General features: G+C 34.2%; 1 protein-coding gene across 2 annotated transcripts in view; it reads right to left on the bottom strand.

Annotated features, from left to right (window-relative positions):
* The window catches only part of LOC145280119 (myosin-VIIa-like), a 285982-nt gene that overhangs the window by 72720 nt on the left and 189522 nt on the right, over positions 1-23740 (bottom strand). For both annotated transcript variants that reach the window (XM_080131876.1, XM_080131875.1), the window contains exons 9-11: positions 23192-23365; positions 8538-8762; positions 2988-3397 (exon numbers count right to left, since the gene is read on the bottom strand). In XM_080131876.1, the coding sequence (XP_079988002.1) occupies positions 2988-3397; positions 8538-8762; positions 23192-23365 (809 nt within the window). The remainder of the gene's footprint in view (positions 1-2987; positions 3398-8537; positions 8763-23191; positions 23366-23740) is intronic.

The following is a 23740-nucleotide window of genomic DNA, read 5'->3' on the forward strand; positions in this document are numbered from 1 at the left end:
TCTAACTTGCTATTTGCTTTCTTGCTTCCCCTTTACAACTAGAAATGGTTTGCCTCTGGAGATAAAAAAAAAGCATGTGTTTTATTAGATAACTTTCGTTGAGTTGTAGGTACGCATCCATATATGTAGATGTACACACACACACACACACACATATATATATATATATATATATATATATATATATATATATATATATATATATATATGTGGGTGGGGTGGGGATAAGGGTGCGTGGAGTTCTAAAATTGAAAAAAAAATGAACAGTAAAATGAAAATCTTCAGTAGTGGAATTTCGCCTAATATTGTCTTTTTATACATATGTATGTATGTATGTATGTATGTATGTATGTAACCCAGTACTACCTGCCTCATGGTCGGGTCATCGGCGACTAAACTGGTTCCCCCACCAGACTTGTTTGGTGAGGAGGGTGGCTAGTCTCACTGAAGGATTAAAAACAAGACCTTCCAAAGGGCGAATGAACCTTTTTTGAGAGTTAATGGCCAACTAGCACCGTGTGTGCTTGTGTGTATGTATGTGTGCATTGGGGTGGAGAGGGTTCCCGTAAGCCGTGGTGAAGGCAACCTTTCTAGGAGAAGCAAATCTCTAATTTAAAAAACCATAAAGCGGGAGACCAGTACCCATATTAAGCTGGTCTGCAGTTTAATTTGTTGCTGGCTATCTTGCTCTTGCTTGTTGCTGGATCTCAACATTTTGAACCGAGAGAGAGACTTAGCTGTCATACAAAGCTAAGACTCTTTAACATCATCTGTGTATAGATACTTCCTCATGCATTTGTCTATTAAAATGGTCCTGTGGCGATGGAAGTCATTTTTGGGCTCGTGTCTGAGGGAGTGGCACTCGTCTGACAAGACGTTGCTATCATCATGTAAAAAGACAATATTAGGTGAAATTCCACTACTGAAGATTTTCATTTTACTGTTCATTTTTTTTTTTTTTTTTTCAATTTTAGAACTCGGTACATTTTTTTGGACCGCCTCGTTCATAAACGATAAACTAAAATTTATATTTCAATTCCGGATTTTTCGAATATATATATATATATATATATATATATATATATATATATATATATATATATATATATATATATATATATATATATATATATATATATATGTGCGTGTGTGTGTGTGTGTGTGTGTGTGTGTGTGTGCAGTCAGCACCAACCCTATTCAGGGTTTAACCGGCTTCCTCCAAAGGAGGAAGTTTCATGGGAGTATGAAATTCACAAGCGGGGCCCATGTATATCCCTGTTAGGGGAGATGACGACGTTAGGTTTTTGCAACTTTTTGCAGGGAGGTGTCGACGTGCTCCTACATACAGCACCTAGACTTCCCAAATTGGTCACCCATTTTAGTAATGACCAGGCTCAACGTTGCTTAACTTCGGTGATCTGACGATATATATATATATATATATATATATATATATATATATATATATATATATATATATATATAGGCTGAAAAATAAATTTTCAATGGTAAGACAAACCTATCTGAATAAAAAAGCTCTACCCGATTAAGAGGAGCTAACAATAGAATAAGTTAAGGAGATAAAAGTAAAGTTAAACAGGAAACTTTGTTACATTATCAAGTTAATAAGGCTTACAGAAATGGAATTAGGGAGTTGATTTACATTTTAAATTTCTTATTTTTATTATTTCCTTTTCTTAATTTTTTCTTATTTCTTCCGCACTTAATTTGCCCTGCTTTATTTACTAATTTGAATTTTTTGGTCAGAAGTTCATTATAATTTTTTTGCATTTTTTAAATTTAATTTTTTTTTTAAAGGTTTAGGATTTTTTTTTATATTTCTACAAATTTGTTAAATTATTTTTTGTTATTTCAGTTCTTATACATTGTTTTATATATTTTTTGGTCTATTGTTTCTTTTCGGTCTATTCTCTCTTTTAACCCAATCATATTATTTCCCATAATTTTTTTCCAAGTCTAATAAAAAAAATGTTTCGGTTTCTAATCTGATTGTTTTCAAAGTCAGTGTTGTTTTTGTTTAACCTTTACATTTGTATAATGTCGGTTTTTTCTATTCTTTTGATGAGAAGCATTTTACTTCGAAATGCTACATCCTTATTCCGTTTCTTCAACACTTATTGACTTGATAATGTAATAAAGTTTCCCGTGTAACTTTACTTTTCATCTTCTTAACTTATATATATATATATATATATATATATATATATATATATATATATATATATATAACTACTTAATTTACTCAAATAAAATTAATATACGAAAGTATAGATTTATGAGTAAACTTTAAGTATTTACTTCAAAAGTGCTCAATACGTAGGTAGAGCTAGTTAGTAAGTTATAAAATGTATATGGCGATTAAGTTACACACACACACACATTATATATATATATATATATATATATATATATATATATATATATGTTCAGAAAGTGTGAGAGAATATATAATTATTTCCACAGCCGAACCAACGTCGCGGGTCGCGGGTTACTTGATCTGTGTAATAGACATTCTTGCGCGTGTGTGGCGTGTTTGCTCAGTTGGTAGAGTGCTCGTCTAGCATGCAATAGGATCGAGTTTCAAATCCCGAGTCCGAATGTGTTTAACTGATGAGCCCAAGTGAGGGCGAAACTCGAGTCTTTGACTTCCGGTTTGTTGGCTTTCTTGGCTCTTGTTGGTTGCGACGCTGGTTGGGCTGTGGAAATAATTATATATATATATTGTCTTGCTGTAATTTCGTAAGTGTAAATCCGCGGAAATTACGGTATTTATCAAAAGGTGTTCAATAACAAGCGGGGCGGCATTATAATATTTTTTTATTTATTCAAGCAAACATTATTGGCTATATATGCGCATAAATGTTTCAGTTGCGATTTCTTTAGAAATCTACATATGAACGCATTGAAAATGTTGGATGTCTACAGAAATATTTCAATTTACTCGAAAAATGTCACAATTTACCTACCGATCTTTCTTGACATCGACAATTTCGATGTAAGGAATCAAAACTTTCTGGACTTCATCTTCGTCCAGAACAGATATCCCTTTCCAGTGGAGAGCGACTATTACTTTCGTCCAGGTTGTATCGGGGCCGGTGAACACTTTCGTATCATAGAATCGTCCAAATGTATTGTATAAATGTTCTTTTGCGTAACGAACCACTTTCAATTTGTAGGAATGCGAATTCTTGCCGAACTCAGTTCCGAAATCGTTTTGTATTTTGTTTGTAACCAATTCAATCCATTCACTGAGCGCTCGCTTTTCGAGGTTGCCAGGCGGGAACCACGTCTTTACAAAGTTGAACAGCTTTTCTCGTTGAAGCGATTCGTAATCCAACATGTACTTGATGGCGCCAAACTCAATCAAAACATCTTCCTTTAAACAAAGAAAACAATAAATTCGAAAAATGACACACACACACACACATATATAGTTGTTTGCTGTTTTTGGGAAAGAATTCCAACAAAGTGCTCGATTACAAAGAAAAACTTCTTCAATATAAGAGCTTAATATTTATTTATATAATTGTACAGAAGTTCAGAAAAAACATTGGTACCGTCGGTCCCCTTTATGTTGGGCTTGAAACCGACGGCACCAATGTTTTTCTGAACTTCTGTTCAATTATATAAATACACACACACACACACACACACATTATATATATATATATATATATATATATATATATATATATATATATATATAGGGTGACCTCCCAAAAAAGGGCTCCAACTCAAATTAGGCTCCGTTTCTTAGTGTTTTGTCCGAATTAAATGCAACTTTTGTCATAATTAGTTTATTATATTAAAAACATCACATCAACACACTAGGGTCTTTGGCCTTTTTTCTCCGTTCTACAGCATATGTTCTAGATGACCTCCATTTAGCTTTTTTTTTGGGGGGGGGGGTTCACCCTGTATATATATATTCCGATAAATGTGCTTATTTCTGTGTATTGATATTCGTATTAAAACCCCTTTTTTCTATTTATTTCAAAAGAAAATACAACTTTCTTATATATGGGTCATAGAATTGTATTCATCTGCAAAAGGTCTAGCCAATTAGCATATTCTTTTAAACATTCATTTTAATTAATTCCCTATTAGTTTTTTTGTTTGTGTTTGCTTTTCTTATGAGATGATCATATTTAGTTAACTATTACGTGTAATTATATTCAAAGGAAAAAGTAAATCGTTAGCTAAACGTTTTGGTTTCGATGACGTTCTCGACGTATGACCAAACGGAGTAGTTCAACAGACTCAGGTCGGGAGAGGAGAGGGTCAGTGAGAGAAAGGTATAAAGTCGTAGCACTCCTTCTCAAGCCAAGCCTAGGTCTCCTTGGACTTGTGAACCAACGATGGACTATATATATATATATATATATATATATATATATATATATATATATATATATATATATATATAAAGCTGAATGTGTGTGTATGTGTGTGTGTGTGTGTGTGTGTGTGTGTGTGGGCACGAATAGGCTCCTATATGGTTGACTATTTTAAAAACTGATTACATATAATGATAGATGTATCGAGACACAGGAATGGGTATGTTTGATCTGGCAGAACGGTGGTTCATTAAAATTGTGGGGTCTGCGTTCGTGCCTGGTCCACAAAGTATGGCAATAAAAAATTAAAAAATTAACAAAAAACGTTTACAAGTGTTTTTAATATAGATGTACATAAGAATACTTTGATAAGTATGTTTTAAATTAAATAGGGATGGTATAATAAAATTGTGGGGTCTGCGTTCGCCCCTGGCCTCCATAGAATGGAAATAGGCACTAACTTTAAGAAAATTTTGACAAACTTCTTGGCTTGACCATTACTCCTGATCTTAAATGGAACACGTACATCAAATCTGTTGCCAAGGCCGCTGGAAAAATGGTGGGATCTTTCTATCGATCCGGTAGATATCTCACTGCTGATTCTATTCTCTATCTATATAAGAGCCAGGTACGTCCAAGGATGGAATACTGTTCCCACATCTGGGCAGGAGCTGCTAGAAAGGACTTGGCCTGCCTTGATAGAGTTCAAAATAGACTTCGTAGCCTCGTAGGAGATGTCCTTTTCTCTTCCTTGCAACCTTTATCTCACAGAAGAGATGTTGCGAGTTTGTCTCTGATGTATCGTTATTTTCATGGAAAGTGTTCGAATGAGCTTCAATCTATGCCCCCCCCCTCGCCAAACTTTCACAAGAAACACTCGTCTAGCTGTAAACACTATCAATAATTCCCCCCACTCTTTATCTGTGCCTAAACCTAAACGTAGATTCCATGAACAAAGCTTTTTTATTAGAACTGCACGCCTGTGGAATTGTCTTCCGTTTTCCTGCTTTCCGGCTGACTACAATATGGTTGTCTTCAAGTCTAACGTAAATAAGTTCTTGATGAGCCGTTCCATATAAGTTATCAACTTTACCAAATTTTCATTACTAATGATTACTATAATGTCCAATTTCTACTGTACACTCTTTAACCCTTATCCTTGAGTGGCCTCTTGGCCTTGATAATGTGGTGATGCCTATGTAAAAAAAAAAGAAAAAAAAAAGACTTTTCATATCTATCTGCGTAAGTATACTTTGATAATTATGTTTCAGTGTGAAGAAATATGGTATAATAAAATTATGGAGTGTTCGTTCGCGCCTGACCTCCATAGAATGGAAATATGTCACAAAGTTTAAGAAGGATTTTTAATATAGATCCACAGAATATTGTGATAAGTGTTTCAGTGTGAACAGGAATGGTATAATAAATTATGGGGTTTATCTATTTTATTTTTACTTTCATCATGTTTTGCTTTGGTTTTGATACCCCCAAATTCGTAGCTATCTCATTACATCCCTTCCGTTTCATAACCTATCATACTTTCATAAATCAGAGTCCATTTTCTGTAGGCTGTTTTGTAACCCAGTCAACGACGGGTACTTTTACTAGTATATATATATATATATATATATATATATATATATATATATATATATATATGTATACTCTTGGAAATTTCTTTTTAAGCTTTATAACTATTAAAAAACTTGTCTTTCGTTGGAAAATTATTTTTATCAATAAGTCAATTAATCTCCCGTATCGCTGAATAGTTTTACTTACATAAACAAACAATAGTACCACTATTCTTAAATGGATCATCAGTTGTTGACCATGAAACACTGTTTCGGGGATTTCAAAACCAAACAGTATATTAAACTATGACTCCTCAGCAGTGTTGATCAAAAAACACGTGAACAAAAATATTTTTCAGACTGGATCTGGTTTTCTTCTCTCCAGATAAATCAGGCTAACCAATTCATGTAATTTAAAAAATATTTTTTCCCTGTGACATCATTCCCTTTCTCCACAAGTTAATGTGTTTATTATTTACAAACTACTGTTTTTATATAATGTTTGGTTGAATCCATTGTACTAATTATCACCCCTGCTTCGTTATTAGTATTATTTTTTATATATTTACATTCTTATTTAGTCGTACCATCTTTATAATTTTTATTTATCAGTTATTATTAGCTATTATATTATGATATGATATTATTATAATAATATGAAAATAATCATAAAATTATATATAACGGTTTGCACATCGTAGTAAGATATGACTGTATTTACATAAAGAAAATAAAAAAATGATAAATTTGCTCTAGTTGTTTGAGCTCTATATTTTGTTGGAATTCAATGATTCTAAAACATGGAATATATATATATATACATATCTATGTATGTATATATATATATATATATATATATATATATATGTAGTAGAGATTTAGAAGGCTGTCACAATGCAAGGAGTGAAATATAGTCGTTGTTGGTAAAAGAAGACGAGAACAAGTGGCGATTTACAAATCAATAAGTACATACACATATGTTTATATACACATATATTTATTCAGTTGTATGGTAAAATGTCTTACTTGTTATGTCTGCGACAAATTCCATTATTAATTTCGGAAAAATTCCCTTTTCAAATCGTAAGCGTAACAGATCGATTCAAAGCTTCAAGCAAACTACATATCAATCCTACCATATATATATATATATATATATATATATATATATATATATATAAAGCTCGATATAACTACAAAAATTGTAATTGCATCGAGCTATATAAATTAAATGATTGGTATAAATAAAAGGTGAAATGTAAATAAATAAACATACTTTCAACACACACACACACACACACACACACACACACACACACACACACATATATATATATGTATATATATATTTAGTAAAAATTGTAATTAATAAAACCTGAAGAGAGTGCTCAATACTATTGCAGAGTAAATATGCGTTTTATTTAGTAAATATGGTCCGGCAACTGAAACATATGTAACTGAACTGTATATATATATATATATATATATATATATATATATATATATACACACACAGTAGCGTCCAAAACTAAGGGACAACATTTTAAAACCTAATATTTCTTAGATATGTTCGGATGTGTTTAATGATTTCGTTATTGTAAAAAATGTTTATAGTTCCGCCAAAATATGCGAACTTTCCACTAAAACATGTATTTCAACTAAAACATGTGTAGTAATTGTCTGTATTTTTGAGATGAGGTGTTTTCATTTATTGAGATTGTCGGACTGGCTTCCTCGTCTTGGTTGTTATAGTCACAACGTTTCGGCCGTTTAACCCTCCAGCTGGAGTCCGAACACAGTATCCCCGTAATAATAATAAAGGGTTGTGTTCGTGACTCCTAACAAACGGTTCCCCAGTTCGATATAAAACACCTGATGAAGGCTGGAGGGCAAAACGGCCGAAACTTTGTGACTATAACAACCAAGATGAAGAAGTCAGTTCGACAATCTCAATAAATAAAAAAACATGTGTACTTCAACTACAACACGTGTATTTCCACCGAAATATGTGAACTTTTTCTCAATTTTGTCCCTTACTTTTGAACGTTCCTATTTTGAAAATAAATAAATAGTTGTTATAATTCTTTTTCTATCCTTTGCAAATGATTCAAATTTTAGTATGTTCTTATGGATGATAACGACTACCAGTTGTCAAAATTTTAGCTTTTCACAGTTGTTATTTCTAACAAATATTAGGTTTTAATTTTTCTCCCTTAGTTTTGGAGACTACTGTATATATATATATATATATATATATATATATATATATATATATATATATATATATATATATATATATTATGCCCTTAATAGATTCACTGATTGATACAAGAATTAAATGATTGATTTTGCGCTACGAAACAGATACTGTCAAGAATTGTATAAGTCAACTGAACTAAAGGAATAAATTATAAGATGATCAACATCATGAATTTTGGAATATAACTTTTTGTCATTTATTCTCTACATTGCTCTGTAATTACATTGAACTTCTTAAATAAGGATTGATATATGTTATAAGAAAATATATATATATATATATATATATATATATATATATATATATATATAAGGATGTTTCGAATGCAATGAATGTTGATACACTTACGTCGATCTTATACTCGGAAACTGAAATGCCCCGAATCACCTGACTGTAAATGAGATCGACAGCAACGGGGTCCGATAAACTGTCTTCCCAGGGAGTGAAATATTCTTTCCTGTAGTAAAGGCGCCAAGGGGAATTGCTGTCTTTGACGGACATCTGCTTTGAATATTGTTCGCATTCAGTGATTGTGTCCATGATTCGGTGGAATCTATCACCTAAGCACGAAATCTGCGATAATGTGAAATAAAAAAAAAAAAGAAAAATAAAATAAAATAAAAAAGATTTAAGTTAAATTAGAATTATTTCAATAGAAAAATATATTAACAATCTTAATATAGAATGTTGAACAAAAAAAAACTATTATTTTATTTTATCGTGGACTTTTATTCTCACCTTTCTTAGATGTTGTTTCACGACGTTTCGGCCAACTATTACTCTGGCCTTCATCAGGTGGTAATCGCGACGGGATAGGAACTCCGAAATCCTAACTGCATTCTCAGCAATTACTGCCATCCATAGTTGTTGTCATCTCACCACGTTTTAGCCTAGTAAGCCTCTGGTCGGCTTTGGGTAGAATTGAAACCGCTATCTTCAAACAAGTCTCACCTGGAACCGTAGAGATTCAACGTCTCTATCCATTGCGCCACGGGCCCCGAAGTGCGATCAAGGTTAGTTTTTTTTTTGATCTTATAAATCTACGTTTATTTATTATCTGATCTTCCATTGTCGGGCCCGTTCCGAATGGTATATATATATTATTTTAATTGGAATTCATTATTGAAAAACATAAATAATATATTTTATGCAAACCCAACAAAAAAAATGAATCTATTTAAAATAATCGGCACTTCTATATTTACTGAGACGCATTTCCGCGAATGTTGCCTCGGTATAGCCCGGTAACTGACGTAAACCGCCGGAATATGCTGATCATTAATCAAACGAAAAACGCTCGGCCAATAAAAAATCAGATAACAAACGCTCTATGGGCTTGTTGGATATTGTAGATCCCAGGTAGCGCCGGATTACTCGATGGAACGAGGAAACAAAAGATGAACTGCAGAACTTCAAGATAATCCGTGTTATTGAAATGAGAAACATTTCAACAGCAAAAGAATATGTTCACAGATAAATAGTTAAAAAAATATATTACCAGGATATTTATAGAATTAAAAATTGGAATTTAGTAAAGCCAGTTAAATATTTATATGATAAATATTTGGAATCTTATTTACAAAAACAATAATTTGCTAAAACAATAAGATTGACGTGGTTGCGTGACATAAGATACGAGTTGTCATATAGTCACGAAACATAGACCAGTCAGGGAATTTTTAATTAGAGAGCAAACGGGGGTGAGTCGAGACTGACTGGAGATTAACTTGGAATAGATTTTGTCTTTGTGATCCGTGGAAGCATCTACTAGAAAAAAAGATCTATTCAAGAAGGTATGCTTCTCCTGTAGTCTAGTGCAAACAAAAATATATATTCGTATTGGATACGAGAATGTATCTAGAATGTATTTGTCCTGTTTTGTGACCTGTCCAATTGAATAAGTAAATACACTCGTATACAGAAAGCGACACGACGATACGGTTCGGTAACATACAGACGCGGATATGTTGTTCGGTAACATACAGATGCGGATATATACATACACGTATATAACTTACGATGGGCGTGCAATAATTAATGCCCCTGACCCACTTCCAGTTTTCTGATCTAGCTGAAATTTTGCATATGCAATGATTTATATCTCTACGGGTTATGTGGTAAATTACAGCTCTGAACTAATTGTAGTTTCTGTTTTACAGGTGTTTGAATTGAGTCAGGTGTGAAATGGAGCCTGTTTAATGTCGAGCAATGATTCGGTTTTTGTATTTGAAAGGACACACACCGCAGGAGACTTTTGATGAAATGAAAGAAACTTATGGTGATAATGCCCCATCATATGACCTTGTAAAACGCTGGCATCGTGAATTCAAAAATTGCCGGAAATCTGTGGAAACAGCTCTCAGACCTGGTCGCTCCCCTTCTGCCATTGATGAGGCATCTATCCGTCAAGTTGAGGCTGCCATTTTGGAAGATCGGCGCATTACTATTCGCCAAATAGTCCAAGATGTCAAGATTAGTACAGGGTCTGTGGAAACTATCGTTCATGACCATTTGCATATGCATAAGGTGTCTGCCAGATGGATTCCCAGGTTGCTCACACCATTCCAGAAGCAAGAACGCGTCGAGTGCTCAAGGATGAATTTGGAGATGTACCAAGAAAATGAGTCCAAGTTTTTCAAAACACTGATTACACAGGATTAAACCTGGGCCCATCACTATGATCCAGAGACCAAAGCCCAGTCAATGCAGTGGAAGCACTTGGACTCACCACCTCCAAAGAAGGCAATGGTGCAGCCCTCCGCTGGCAAGGTCATGCTCACAATCTTTCTGGGACCAGGACGGAGTAGTGATGACAGATTTCCTGGCAAAGGGTACCATAATTACAGGAGCCTATTATGCTTCACTTTTGAGGAAATTAAGTGAAGCTATCAAAATCAAGAGGCGGGGCAAGATCAGCAAAGGTACCCTCCTCCTGCAGGACAACGCTCCGGTCCACAACTCGCATGTCACCAGATCAGAAGCACAGGCGTGTGATTATAAAATCCTCCACCATCCTCCCTACTCTCCTGACCTTGCACCCTCTGACTTTCACCTCTTTGCAATAACGAAGTTGTTTGTGAAAGTAAAGTGTTTCCCAGATGATGCAGCCTTGATTTCTGAAGTCAAGTATTGGTTGGAGGACCAACCTGGGATGTTCTCCAGAAACGGTCTCCAGACCGGCATCAAACGATGGGAGAAATGCATAAATCTGGGTGGTTCCTATGTAGAGAAAGACTGATAACTGTGCTAAGTTTCGTTGCTCTTCTGCTATGGGAAGTGGGTCAGGGGCATTACTTATTGCACGCCCCTCGTATATGTACACACACACACACACCTACCCACACACACACACACCTGTGGACACGATCAGCTATGTAGACACTTTTTTATGAACATGTAGAGATACGTCACAGAGACACGTATACGTATGTATAAACACGGCTGTGCTAGTAATGCAAATCTCAACAGACAACGTTTAATAAATTAGGAGAAAAAGTATATTTTATCATGCACAAAATTTTAATCACTAAAAAATTAATTTATAACCCTCCCTTTCCGTCCATCCAGTGAACTCACTACACGAGTTTGTAGTGTAATTCAAATCTTGTCGGTAGCTGAATACTTGATGCTTGGCCAGGGCTATCAAGGGTATTTTTATCGTGACGCCATCACTAAATGGGGTGCCTACTACGACTTAAGAGAGTCCTATATACTCTCGAGAGAAGGATAGACCACGTCAGTTTCTCAACCTGGTATTTTTTTTTTACACAGACATCACCATATTATCGAGGCCACTCGAGGATAAGGGTTAAAGAGTGTAGAGTAGAAATTGGACAATATAGTAATCAATTCGGTAAATTTGTTAACTTATATGGAATGGCTCATCAAGAACTTGTTTACGTTAGACTTGAAGACAACCATATTGTAGTCGGCCGGAAAGCAGGAAAACGGAAGACAATTCCACAGGCGTGCAGTTCTAAGAAAGAAGCTTTTTCATGGAATCTACATTTAGGTTTAGGCACAGATAAGGAGTGGGGGGAATTATTGATAGTGTTTTCAGCTAAACGAGTGTTTCTTGTGAAAGTTTGGCGAGGGGGGACCATAGACTGAAGCTCAGTCGAACACTTTCCATGAAAATAACGATACATCAGAGACAAACTTGCAACATCTCTTCTATGAGATAGATGTTGCAGGGAAGAGAAAAAGACATCTCCTACGAGTCTACGAAGTCTATTTATAACTATATCAAGGCAGGACACTGACAGTAAATACAGCACCTCGCCTTCCCAAATGGTCACCCATCTGATACTGGCCAGGCTCAACGTTGCTTAACTTCGGTGATCTGGCAAGAACCAGTGTATCTACGTAGTTTGCAAAGGGAGAAAATTAATAGAAACCAATGTCACGTTTATTTGGTTATTGTATTCCTTTTCCTTCATTATAATCACTATACGATAAATGTTATTCTTTTTTCTTTGGTGTTTTAAATTCAATCAGCGCTCAACATATTCCAGTGGATTACGTAAGCTGCCTGGATATGTGGAGGTAACATAATGGAAACGCGGGTCATTAATTGCAGAGCTACTAAATGAACAAATATATATTTCTGTACTTGTGCAGTTTACGGATCGTACTTATATGATAACGTTATCCCTTTTTTTTCGAACTGCTTGCTTTTGGAATTCTTTTCCTGCTCACTGTTGTTGAGAATGTACAAATGTGCATAAATTCAAATGTAATGTAAACCAACAACTCGCTGCATCATTCTCCACTTAGGACACCATGCAGACATGGACTCTAATTCAAAATAATCCCTTTACATCTTAGCAGTGGCGGCTCGTGCCTAAGATTAGTGGGGGTGCTGTTTAAAAAAAATGCGTATTGTTTTAATATTGTGTAAAAATAAAACAAACATAAAAAATATACATAATTTATACGTATGCACACGTATAAAAATACAATAACTTAAAGGAATTCTAAATAGATGTAAATATTTGGAATAGCTTACTTATATTTATTTGAAAGTAAATTCCATTCTTCTTGTTTTAATTTGTGAGAAAAGATTGATAATTTTCTCCTTAACTTCTGAATGATTGCTGAAGAACTTTTTTTCAATTGAAAGCACTGCAAGTGCATTTAGTCTTTCGCAACCCATGGTGCTCCTTAGAAAAGTTTTTATTCTTTTCCGAGTTGAAAAACAACGTTCTGCCTCTGATGTAGTCATGGGAATTGTCAAGATAATTTTATGAGTTTTGTGATTTCACTAAGAACATCGTTTAAATTGTTTTCCAAAATAAATTTCAGGAGATCAATTACTTTGCAATACTCATGGATATCTGACCTACTATAAAATATTTCTAACTCAGTTTCAAATTTTCTTTGTCAATCATGGGATATGCTTCAGTTGTCAATGATATCTCTTCTGTAGGTAGTTCTTTCTTAAAACTAGCAAAGCTTTTCTTGTTAAACAATTTAGCAAGTATAAAATGTTTAGTTGAAGAATATCTGTCCGTTATATCAACAGATATATTGTCACACAGTTCTTTAGATTCGCCCTTGAGTGTTTGTGAAGGATTTTCACAGTATTTGGAGTTTCTTATCTCTAAAATAGCAGTTTTGAAATTTGCTATGTATTCATTGACTTTATATATGCTAATTTCCCGAGATTGCATTTGATTATAAATAATTTCAACATGAGACATAATTTGTATGAAATAGCTCTAACCAAAATATGAAATTTTCATCGTTCAAATATTTCAGAATTCCTGTCGCTTCTGCAACGGTTTCATCTACATATGATGTTAACTGAATTTCAGTGAGACATTTTTTTAATGCTTGAACATTTTCATGAACTCTATTTATGGTCCGTATGTTAAAGTTCCACCTTGTGGCGGATGGACGTGGAATGCTTACATCCAGATGCTTCTTGAGAATGGACAGACGCTGTGGTGATCTAGAAAAGAAAGTTGGAATAGCCAAAATGTTAGAGATAAATATTCTAGCATTTCGTGTAATGCTTGCTGCATTCCTCATTATTAAATTAAGTTGATGCGCATAACAGTGAGTGAAATGGGCATTACTATAAACTGCTTTTATTTTCGCCTGAACACCAGCTTTTTTGCCTTTCATGACATTTGCACCATCAAATGTCTGAGCTATCAGTTTTTGGCGATTCCCTTGAAGGATTATATCCAATTGTTGTAGAATACATTTTGATATTCCATCAGCGGTTTGGTTTTCTGGAATAAAGAATCCCCAAAAGCGTTCAAGTATTTTTTCATCCAAGACGTACCGTAAAACAATGATCATTTGTGTATGTTCAGACACATCTGTTGTATCGTCAGCCATGACAGCTACAAAGGAAGCTTTGCTAATTTCTGCCCTTATTTCATCACGGTATATTTGTAAAAGACAGTCAAGTATGTCATTCTGAATGGTCTTGGAAACACCTTTGAAGACACTACTGGTTTCTAAGTGATTCTTTAAATCTGGATCTAATTTATATGCAAAATTTACTAATCCTCTAAATACACCTGGATTTACTGAATCATCTTTTTCATCATGTCCTCGTAATGGAGTTTCAAAGTTCCCACAAAAGAAAATACAATCTATTATTTTAGATAAAATTTCACGGTTCTTCTTAACATTCATATTATGATGATTGATTGAAAGTCTGTAGGCCTCACTAAGTTTTTCTTTAATATTTACGGTTCCCAAAATTGATAGGGAAACTACAGTGTCAACGTGCTTCTCATGCTTTTCAGTTCTATCTTTTATTTTGCTAATAGTTTTGAAACTATCTTTTCTCCACGTTACATCACCCCCAAACAACAAACAAGGAAAGAAGAACAATGCCTTTTTTAGTTCACAGCCGCAAAGCCAACTTTTCCGTTGGTACTAGTCAGAATTAAAGCTACGAATATACACTTTGTTGCTGCTAATGCCTGGCTGAGATATTTGAATATCAGGCGTTGAACGGCCTCTTTTCTTAATTTCAACTTTATCATGGAGAGGCAGCTGTGAAAACTCAATCTGTTGAAGTTCACTTACCGTCACAGAAGTTATTTCTTGGGGATGCAAGGAGGCCATGGTTAAATTCTTTTTTTTTAAATTTTTTTTTACACATTCATCACCACTTATCAAGGCCCGGAAGCCACTCAGGGATAAGGGTTATTGCAAGTACATTACGTTAGTGTGGAGATTTGATGAAGTGTTTAATTAAGGGTGCGGTTCATTAGGAATTTGTTAACATTGGACTTGAAGACATCCAAGTTGTAGTCCGGAGGGAAGCAGGCAGACGGAACAGAGTTCCACAGGCGTGCAGTTCTAAGAAAGAAGTTCTGTTCATGGAATCCGCGTTTTGATTTAGGCACAGATATAGAGTGGGGGAAATTTTCACAGTGGATTCAGCTAGACGGGTGTTTTTCGTGAAAGATTGGCGAGGGGGACTAGAGATTGGAGTTCAGACGAGCACCTGCCATGAAAATAACGATAAAACAAGGATAGGCTCGCAACGTCTCTTCTCTGGGAGAGAGGTTGCAGGGTAGAGAAAAGGGCATCCCCCACTAAGCCACGAAGTCTATTTTGTACTCTGTCAAGACATGATAGTCTGTTTTTGGCTGCTCCTGCCCAGATATGGCAACAGTATTCCATCCTTGGACGTACTTGGCTTTTATATAGATAGAGAATTGCATCAGTAGTGAGATATCTTCTGTAGCGGTAGAAGGATCCCACCATCTTTCCAGCGACCTTGGCAATAGACTTGATGTACGTGTTCCATTTCAGATCAGGAGTAAAGGTCAAACCCAGAAGCTTGTCAAAACACGGGGCCTCACCCAGACGAGAGCCATCCATCACAAGTGATGCCAGCTGGGGATCAGAGCGTTGATGATGTAAGGATAGGAGTTTGGTTTTGGATGCATTAAAGGTAACCAGCCACATCTTCCCCCACTGAACCACGCGCTCGAGATCAGAGGAGAGAGAATCCGAGACAACTTTGTCATTTACAGCCTTTGATGTGTTGCCGTAGATGGTAGTGTCATCAGCATAGATGTCAACGAATGATTTAAGTATGTGTTTAGGGAGGTCATTGATGTAGATCAGGAAGAGAGTTGGGCCCAGTATTGACCCCTGAGGGACTCCAGCATTTATATTGCAGGCCTCCGATTTTTGTCCATCTACCACTACTCTTATGAACCTATCGGAGAGAAATGATTTAATGATTGAGAAAACATTTCCAGTTATACCGTAGCTGGAAATCTTGTGAAGTAGACCCTTATGCCATACCTTGTCGAAGGCCTTTGATATGTCAAGAGCAATTGCCCTAGAAAGGAAGCCTTTGTCAAGAGATTCACTAATCCTGTGGGATATAACCGTCAGCACATCTGCGGTAAATCTTGCAGAGCGGAAACCATATTGTGTGTCACTAAGAAGGTTATTCCTGCTGAGGTGGTTGACTATTTCTCTATTTAATATGGATTCCAGCAACTTACTCATGACGCACAGGAGACTTATAGGTCTGTACTGAGAGGGAGATGACTTATCACCTGAATTCTTAAATACAGGGCAAACCGATGAGGTCTTCCAGGGGGTCGGAAAGCACTTCTCCTTAAGGCAGCGCTTAAATAGTTTCGTAAGTATGGGAGCAAGTTCTGGTTGAAGCTTTTTTAACACTATAATTGGGATGCCATCAGGGCCAGTTGCTTTACTGGAATCTAGGTTTTTTTATCAGCTTGGCGACCTCATGCAATTGTGTTGGGAAAGGTAAGTACTAGGCAGTCTATTAGTAGAATATTAATTAGGGTAGAAAGAATACAATGTTTACGTGATCCTCTTTTTGCGATTCAACTGAACCGGAAGTTCTAAATGAGTTGAATCGTACTTTTATAACTTTTAGATAACAGATTTTTATTAACGAAAATAGTTTTACTATTTAAAAACGTTTTTATTTATAAAAAAGCTTGTTGTTAATTAAAAATAGGCGTATAACAAAATAAGCTTGCCATTAAAATTGTCTTTTTTTAATACAAATATTTTTCAACTTTGCCATTTTAAACCGTCGAAAAATTGTGTACACTTTACAGAGTAATAAAAAAATATACAAATATATTTCTTTTAAACTTTACAGATTAAATAAATTTTATGAGCTTTTCCGCAGGCAAAAAAACAAAAAACATTTTTTTAAATACATTTTATTTACATTTTTTTAATAATTCATTTTTTCATAAAAACAAAATCTTTGAAATTTACTTGCTTACACACGATGGTAAAGTTAGGAGTTTACCATTTAAAAATGGTTTTATTGGATAACAGTTTTATTTAAAATTTAAAAATGTGTTTATAACTAAACTTACTTTGTAAATAAAATATAGAATAAAAAAAGTTTACATGTTTGTACTATGAGCAACATTTAAAAACATTTTTTAACTAAAATGGGGTTTGTACACATAGATTCGAAAAAGTTGTCAAAAAACAAATATATAACAAATAAATGTTATCAAAGGCAAGATAAATTACTTTTCTACCAAACTGGATATAATTTTCGTGTTTTTATTCAATTTAACATGTTTATTCAGCTCGAAAAGCATACAGTGTTTACCGATGTATTGGAAAATTTTAAATGGCGGCCTACTCTCTCTTTAACGTGGTAAGTTCGGAAAAAGGTGTAATAAATAATAAACTAGACAAAATACTGTTAGAAATTTGCTCAATATATGTTACCGTGACATAACTTGACATATATTCGGTGGTTTTTTTAATAGTATTTTGTCTAGTTTATTATTTATAACACCTTTTAGGTAGAAAAGTAACCTATCTTGCCTTTGATAACATTTATTTGCTATATATTTGTTTTTTGACAACTTTTTCGAATCTATGTGTACAGTAATACAAACCCCTAAAATGTATTTAAAAAATAAAATTTTCTTCGCTTTTCTTTAGAAAAAAAATGTAAATATTTTTTATTCTGTGAAGTTTAACTACCACAAAATGAATAGATTTCAAACTACATAAAAACACAAACAAAATAAGCCGTACGTGAAAAAAATAACATTAGTTACGTTGGTAATTTTAATTAAATTTGTCTGCTTAAATCGCATTTAAAAGTGTGAGAATTTTTTTTAAGGTGGATATTTATTTACAAGAACACTTTACACTTTTTAATAATAATAAAAACAAAACATTTGTAAACAAGCCTTTTAAAAAAAATAATAATATAAGCGAAAACACGCAAACACCGGTTTTCACGAGCGTTTGGAACTGCTAAACCGACAGTTCCAATTTAGCTTTCATTCGCCGTCTGAAGCGGGCATGCAACGCATGCGTATAAGCGAACTTCGCTAAGAATGTGTAACTGTGAATTTGGCAGCTCCAAGCAAAGTTTTACTTTTATACTTATATGAATATGGGGACAGTTATCGACATTAAGCTTCAGGATTTTATATATATATATATATATATATATATATATATATATATATATATATATATATATGTATTATTAATGATATATTATCACATAGAAAGGAAAAAATAAACGTATTATTTTTACCGTGTATCGATAATATTGAATAGAAATGATTGGGGGTGCTGCACTGCTGCAGTTCCACAGCTCCAGGCACGAGCCGCCACTGTATCTTAGAGACAAGACGCCTTATTTGGAATGAACGAAAGTACAAAAAATAAAATACGAGGTGCCTTCAATAAGTTTCCAGACTTTCTTGTGCAGGCATTTAAAAGTGTCGTAGACTCTTGAAAATTCAGTATGTTGTTGCTATACATCTTATGAGATGACTGACCAATTTTTATGATTTCAGGTTCAAATGAACAACTACAGCAGGAATTGGAATACACCCTACTAAAGCCTGATTGTCACAGCTGGTGAATTTCAAAAATGCAATCTGGGCGTGAGGACATTTTAGAAGAACTATATGCAATAAAATTCTATTTTGAACTTGGAAAAAATGCCCCATGAACGTATGGAATGCTTCAGACTGCTTTTGGACCATCTTGCATGAATCGAGCATCAGTTTTTGAGTAACATAAGGAATTCAAGGAAGTCAGAAAGTCTGCGAGGGACCATGAGCCGTATGGGAGAAGTAAAAAAGTCAAAACACCAGAGTTGATTGGCCAAATAAAGAATTTCATGGACAAGGACCGCCGTGTATCTATAGAGACAATTCACAGTTTGATGTCAATATGGGAACTGTACACACAATTATTTATGAGGAACTAAAGATGCAAAAAATTTGCACGAATGCACCAGTCCACAATTCCATCCATTCTCACAGACGGAGAAGATTACTTCGAAGGGGACTAGAGTTTCATGTGTGTACTATTAATAAAAGTGCCAAACGAAAAAGTCTCGAAACTTATTGAAAGCACCCATTAAAAAATTTAATTTTGTGAAATCAGCAAGCAGCATTTTCTCCTAGCTAGCAGTTCAGTCCGGCTTTGCCCGGGCCCTATGTACTCTTCATAACTTTTTGTGCATATGTATATATATATATTAAAAAGTTTGACTCATTTCCAGGTAATCTACATCTAAAATTTCAAGTGTTTAGACGAACATATGGCAGAGGAGTTTGGTAGAGTCTGCAAAGGTCAACTCTTTCAACTTTGACCTCTTGGCAGCGAAATTTTCACCCAAAAACTAATTAAAAAGCTTGCTGCATATCTGAATGCTTTTTATGTAAAATTTCAAATGTTTAGACCAAAAATTGACTGAATAGTTTGCTAGAGACCGCAAAGGTCAAATCTTTTGAACTTTGACCCCTTGGCAGCCAACTGTTCAGCCAAAAGCCGATTAAAAAGCTTGCCCTATGTCTGAATATATCTTTTGTAAAATTTCAAATGTTTACACAAAAAAATTTGCTGAGTAATTTGATAGAGACCGTAGAGGTCATTTTTTTTTAAAACTTTGACCCCGATTTTGACTCCTCAACATTTATTGTTTTTGGTTGAAATCAGATTATAAAGTTAGATCCATGTCCAATTAACCTACATCTAAAATTTCAAGTGTTTATACCTAAAATTGGCGGAGGGGTTTAGTAGAGTTCTCAAAGATCAAATCGTTAAACATTGACCTCTTGACAGCCAAATTTCTGGCCGAAAACATATTAAAAAGATTTTCCCAAATCTCAATACACCTTATGTCAAATCTTGAGTCTCTAGACAGTAAATTGAAAGAGTAGTTTGGTAGGGAAATGTACACAGACATACACACACACAGACATTTTCACCTATATATCTATCTATATCTATATATCTATAAAAGTGAAAGTGTCTGTCTGTGTGTGTGTGTGTGTGTGTGTGTCTGTCTGTGTACATTTCCCTACGCAATAACTGTCAATTTTGAGTCTACAGACTCGAAATTTGATATACAGGGTATTGAGTTTTGGAAAAATCTTTGTAATCCATTTTCAGCCAGAAATTTGGCTGTTAAGGGGCGAAAGTTCAACGATTGGACCTTTGAGAACTCTACCAAACTCCTCCACCAATTTTCGGTATAAACAATTGAAATTTTAGATATAGGTCCTTTGGTCATGGATCTAACTTAATAACTTGATTTGAGCCGAAAACAATAAATGTTAAGGGGGTCATAATAGAGGTCAAAGTTAAAAAAAGTTGACCGCTTCGGTCTCTACCAAATTACTCTAGCAATTTCTGGTCTAAACATTTGAAATTTTACATTTTAAAGGGTATTCAGAGATAGGTCAAGCTTTTTATTGGTTTGGGTCGAAAATTTGAGCTAGCAATATATAAATCTATGTATGTTTGATTGCATGTCTGCCTAAAACTTTCGACAGATGCGACGAATTTTCACAAGATAAGTACTGTTTTGAAGCTCAACCCTTCAGACAACAAATATCGAAAAATTGGCTAAAAACATTGATTCCTTCACCCACAATTGGGCACTTTTCTACAGGGAGGGGTCGCTTTTTTGCCGATATTTTCGAAAGTCATCCCCTGTTTTCGATTGTCTAGCCTTAAGTTAAACCTACGTCACTTCCGGTTTGACGGTGGTCGTAACAGCAAATACGTCACGTTTTTTCCCATTCTTTTCCTCCTTCACAGTACGTGTTCGAGCCTGTCTTCCTACTACCACTTTTTTTTTTTTTTGCTCAGCATACACCTCCAAACACACAGGAAACGCCGGGCTGAAATGCTAGTATATCTATAAAAGTGAAAATGTCTGTGTGTCTGTCTGTCCCACCAAATAACTCTGTCAATTTTCGGTCTACATGCTCGAGATTTGACATAAGGGGTATTGAGATTTGGAAAAATCGTTTTAATTGGTGTTTGGCCAAAAATTTGGTTGTCAAGGGGTCAAAGTTTGACGATTTGAACTTTAAGAACTCTACCAAACTCCTCCTCCAATTTTGGGTCTAAACACTTGAAGCTTTAGATATAGATTACTTGGACATGGATCTTACTTTATTATTTGACTTCAGCCCAAAACAATAAATGCTAAGGGGTCATAATTGAGGTCAAAGTTTTTAAAAAATTGACCTCTGCGGCCTCTACGAAATTACCCAACCAATTTTTTGTCTAAACAATTGAAATTTTACAAAATGTGTATTCAGACACAGAGAAAGCTTTCTAATCGGTTTGTGATTGAAAAGTTTGCTATCAAGAGGTCAAAGTTCAATATATTTGACCTTTGCGATCTCTAGAAAACTATTAAGCCAATTTTGGTTCTAAACATTAGAAATTTTACATAAAGGGTATTCAGACACGCAGCAAGCTTTTTGATCAGTTTTTGAGCGAAAAATTGACTGCCAAAAGGTCAAAGTTTACAGAGTTGACCTTTGCAGATTCTTCCAAACTCCTCAGTCAATTTTGGATTTAAACACTTGAAATTTTCAATGTAGGTAACTTGGACATGGGTAAACATTTCATTTTGATATGAAACCAAAACAATAAATGTTAAGGGGTCAAAATTGGGGTCAAAGTTTTCAAAAATTTACTTCCTTTGTCTCTACGAAATTACTAAGACAATTTGGAGTCTAAACATTTGAAATTTTACATATAAGTATATTCACACAAAGGGCAAGATATGAACGGCACAAAGGGCTCCAGCAAAACCGGCAGTAGTAAATAAGGTTTGTGCAGAGAGTAATAGTGAATTAATAGGAAATAGTTTTGGGTTTGAGGTTAATAGTGAATTAACATTAATTGACTTTAAAGTAATAGTAAATAAGTAGCCAATAATTTGTGGTTTAAGATTAATAGTGAATTAATAGTAAATAAGTTTGGAGTTTAGAGCAATAGTAAATTAATAGCAAATAATTTTGGGTTTGATATTAATAGTTAATTAATAGTAAATAAGTTTGGAGTTAAAAACAATAGTAAATAAGTAGCAAATAATTTTGGGTTTGAGATTAATAGTGAATAATAGTAAAAACGTTTTGTAGTTGAGAACTATAGGAAATTAGTAGCAAATTGTTTTGGGTTTGAGATTAATAGTGAATTAATAGTAAGTAGGTGTGAAGAACAATAGTAAATTGATAGCAAATAATTTTGGGTTTGAGATTAATAGTGTATTAGTAATAAATAGGTTTGGATTTGAGACCAATAGTCAATCAATAGCAATAATTTTGGGTTGAGATTATTAGTGAATTAATCTATCTAGTATATCTATTAAAGTAATATTGTCTGTGTGTGTACAGTTCCCTAGCAAACTACTCAATCAATTTTTATCTATAGACTTGAAATTTAACAAAAAGATTATTGAAATTTTGCTGTTAAGGGGTCAATGTTTAACGAGTTGAAAACTCTACCAAACTGCTCCGCTAATTTGGGGAGAGGTACTAGTCTAGCGGCACTGATGAGTTGTGATACAATGAAACAGTATTGTATGTCGATAACTACAAGTATATATATATATATATATATATATATATATATATATATATATATATATATATATAACCTTAGTGAAACAAACGTAGATTGAATCGTCTTTAGTACAATAATATATGCATACATCAATTGGTACTTACTCTTTTGTAGAGAGTTGCATAAAGAGAGAAACCTGTAATTTCTCTCAAGCCGATTTTACTGGCAATGGCGTGGGAGACTTCTTGTACAGTGGTTGCTGAGTCAGCTCGAATCAAAAGTCGCTGTCCGTTCATCAGAGTTATTGGAAGAAGAATCGGTTTGTAGTTTTTAATTGCCTACGAAACAACAAAAACAATAAAAATGAATGAAAGAAACTATCAACGCCTTCCCTCTTCAAATGAATAAATAAGAAAAACGTTAGATAAGTGGAAAATGAGATTAGAATAAGCCGAGACTCGAACCTTGTAAGCAAGATTCAAAATAGATTCTGAATGGGAATGTTAGAATTTAGCTATTGTTTTGGAAATAATTAGATATTGTTTGCATTGTAAAAAGAATTAATTGTTCATTCTTTTATGAAAACTAAATTAAAAAGGTCAGCTAAAAAGAATGAACAATACAAATTAAAAATGTATTGAAAAAATAGGTTAGTGAGAATTCTTTGTTTGCAGAAGTGTGTTTGGAGAACGTGTGCTGAGCCACGTGAGTGG

This window comes from Euprymna scolopes, chromosome 7, assembly GCF_053919585.1.
Source record: "Euprymna scolopes isolate OS-2025 chromosome 7, ASM5391958v1, whole genome shotgun sequence".
Taxonomy (NCBI): Eukaryota; Metazoa; Mollusca; class Cephalopoda; order Sepiida; family Sepiolidae; genus Euprymna; species Euprymna scolopes.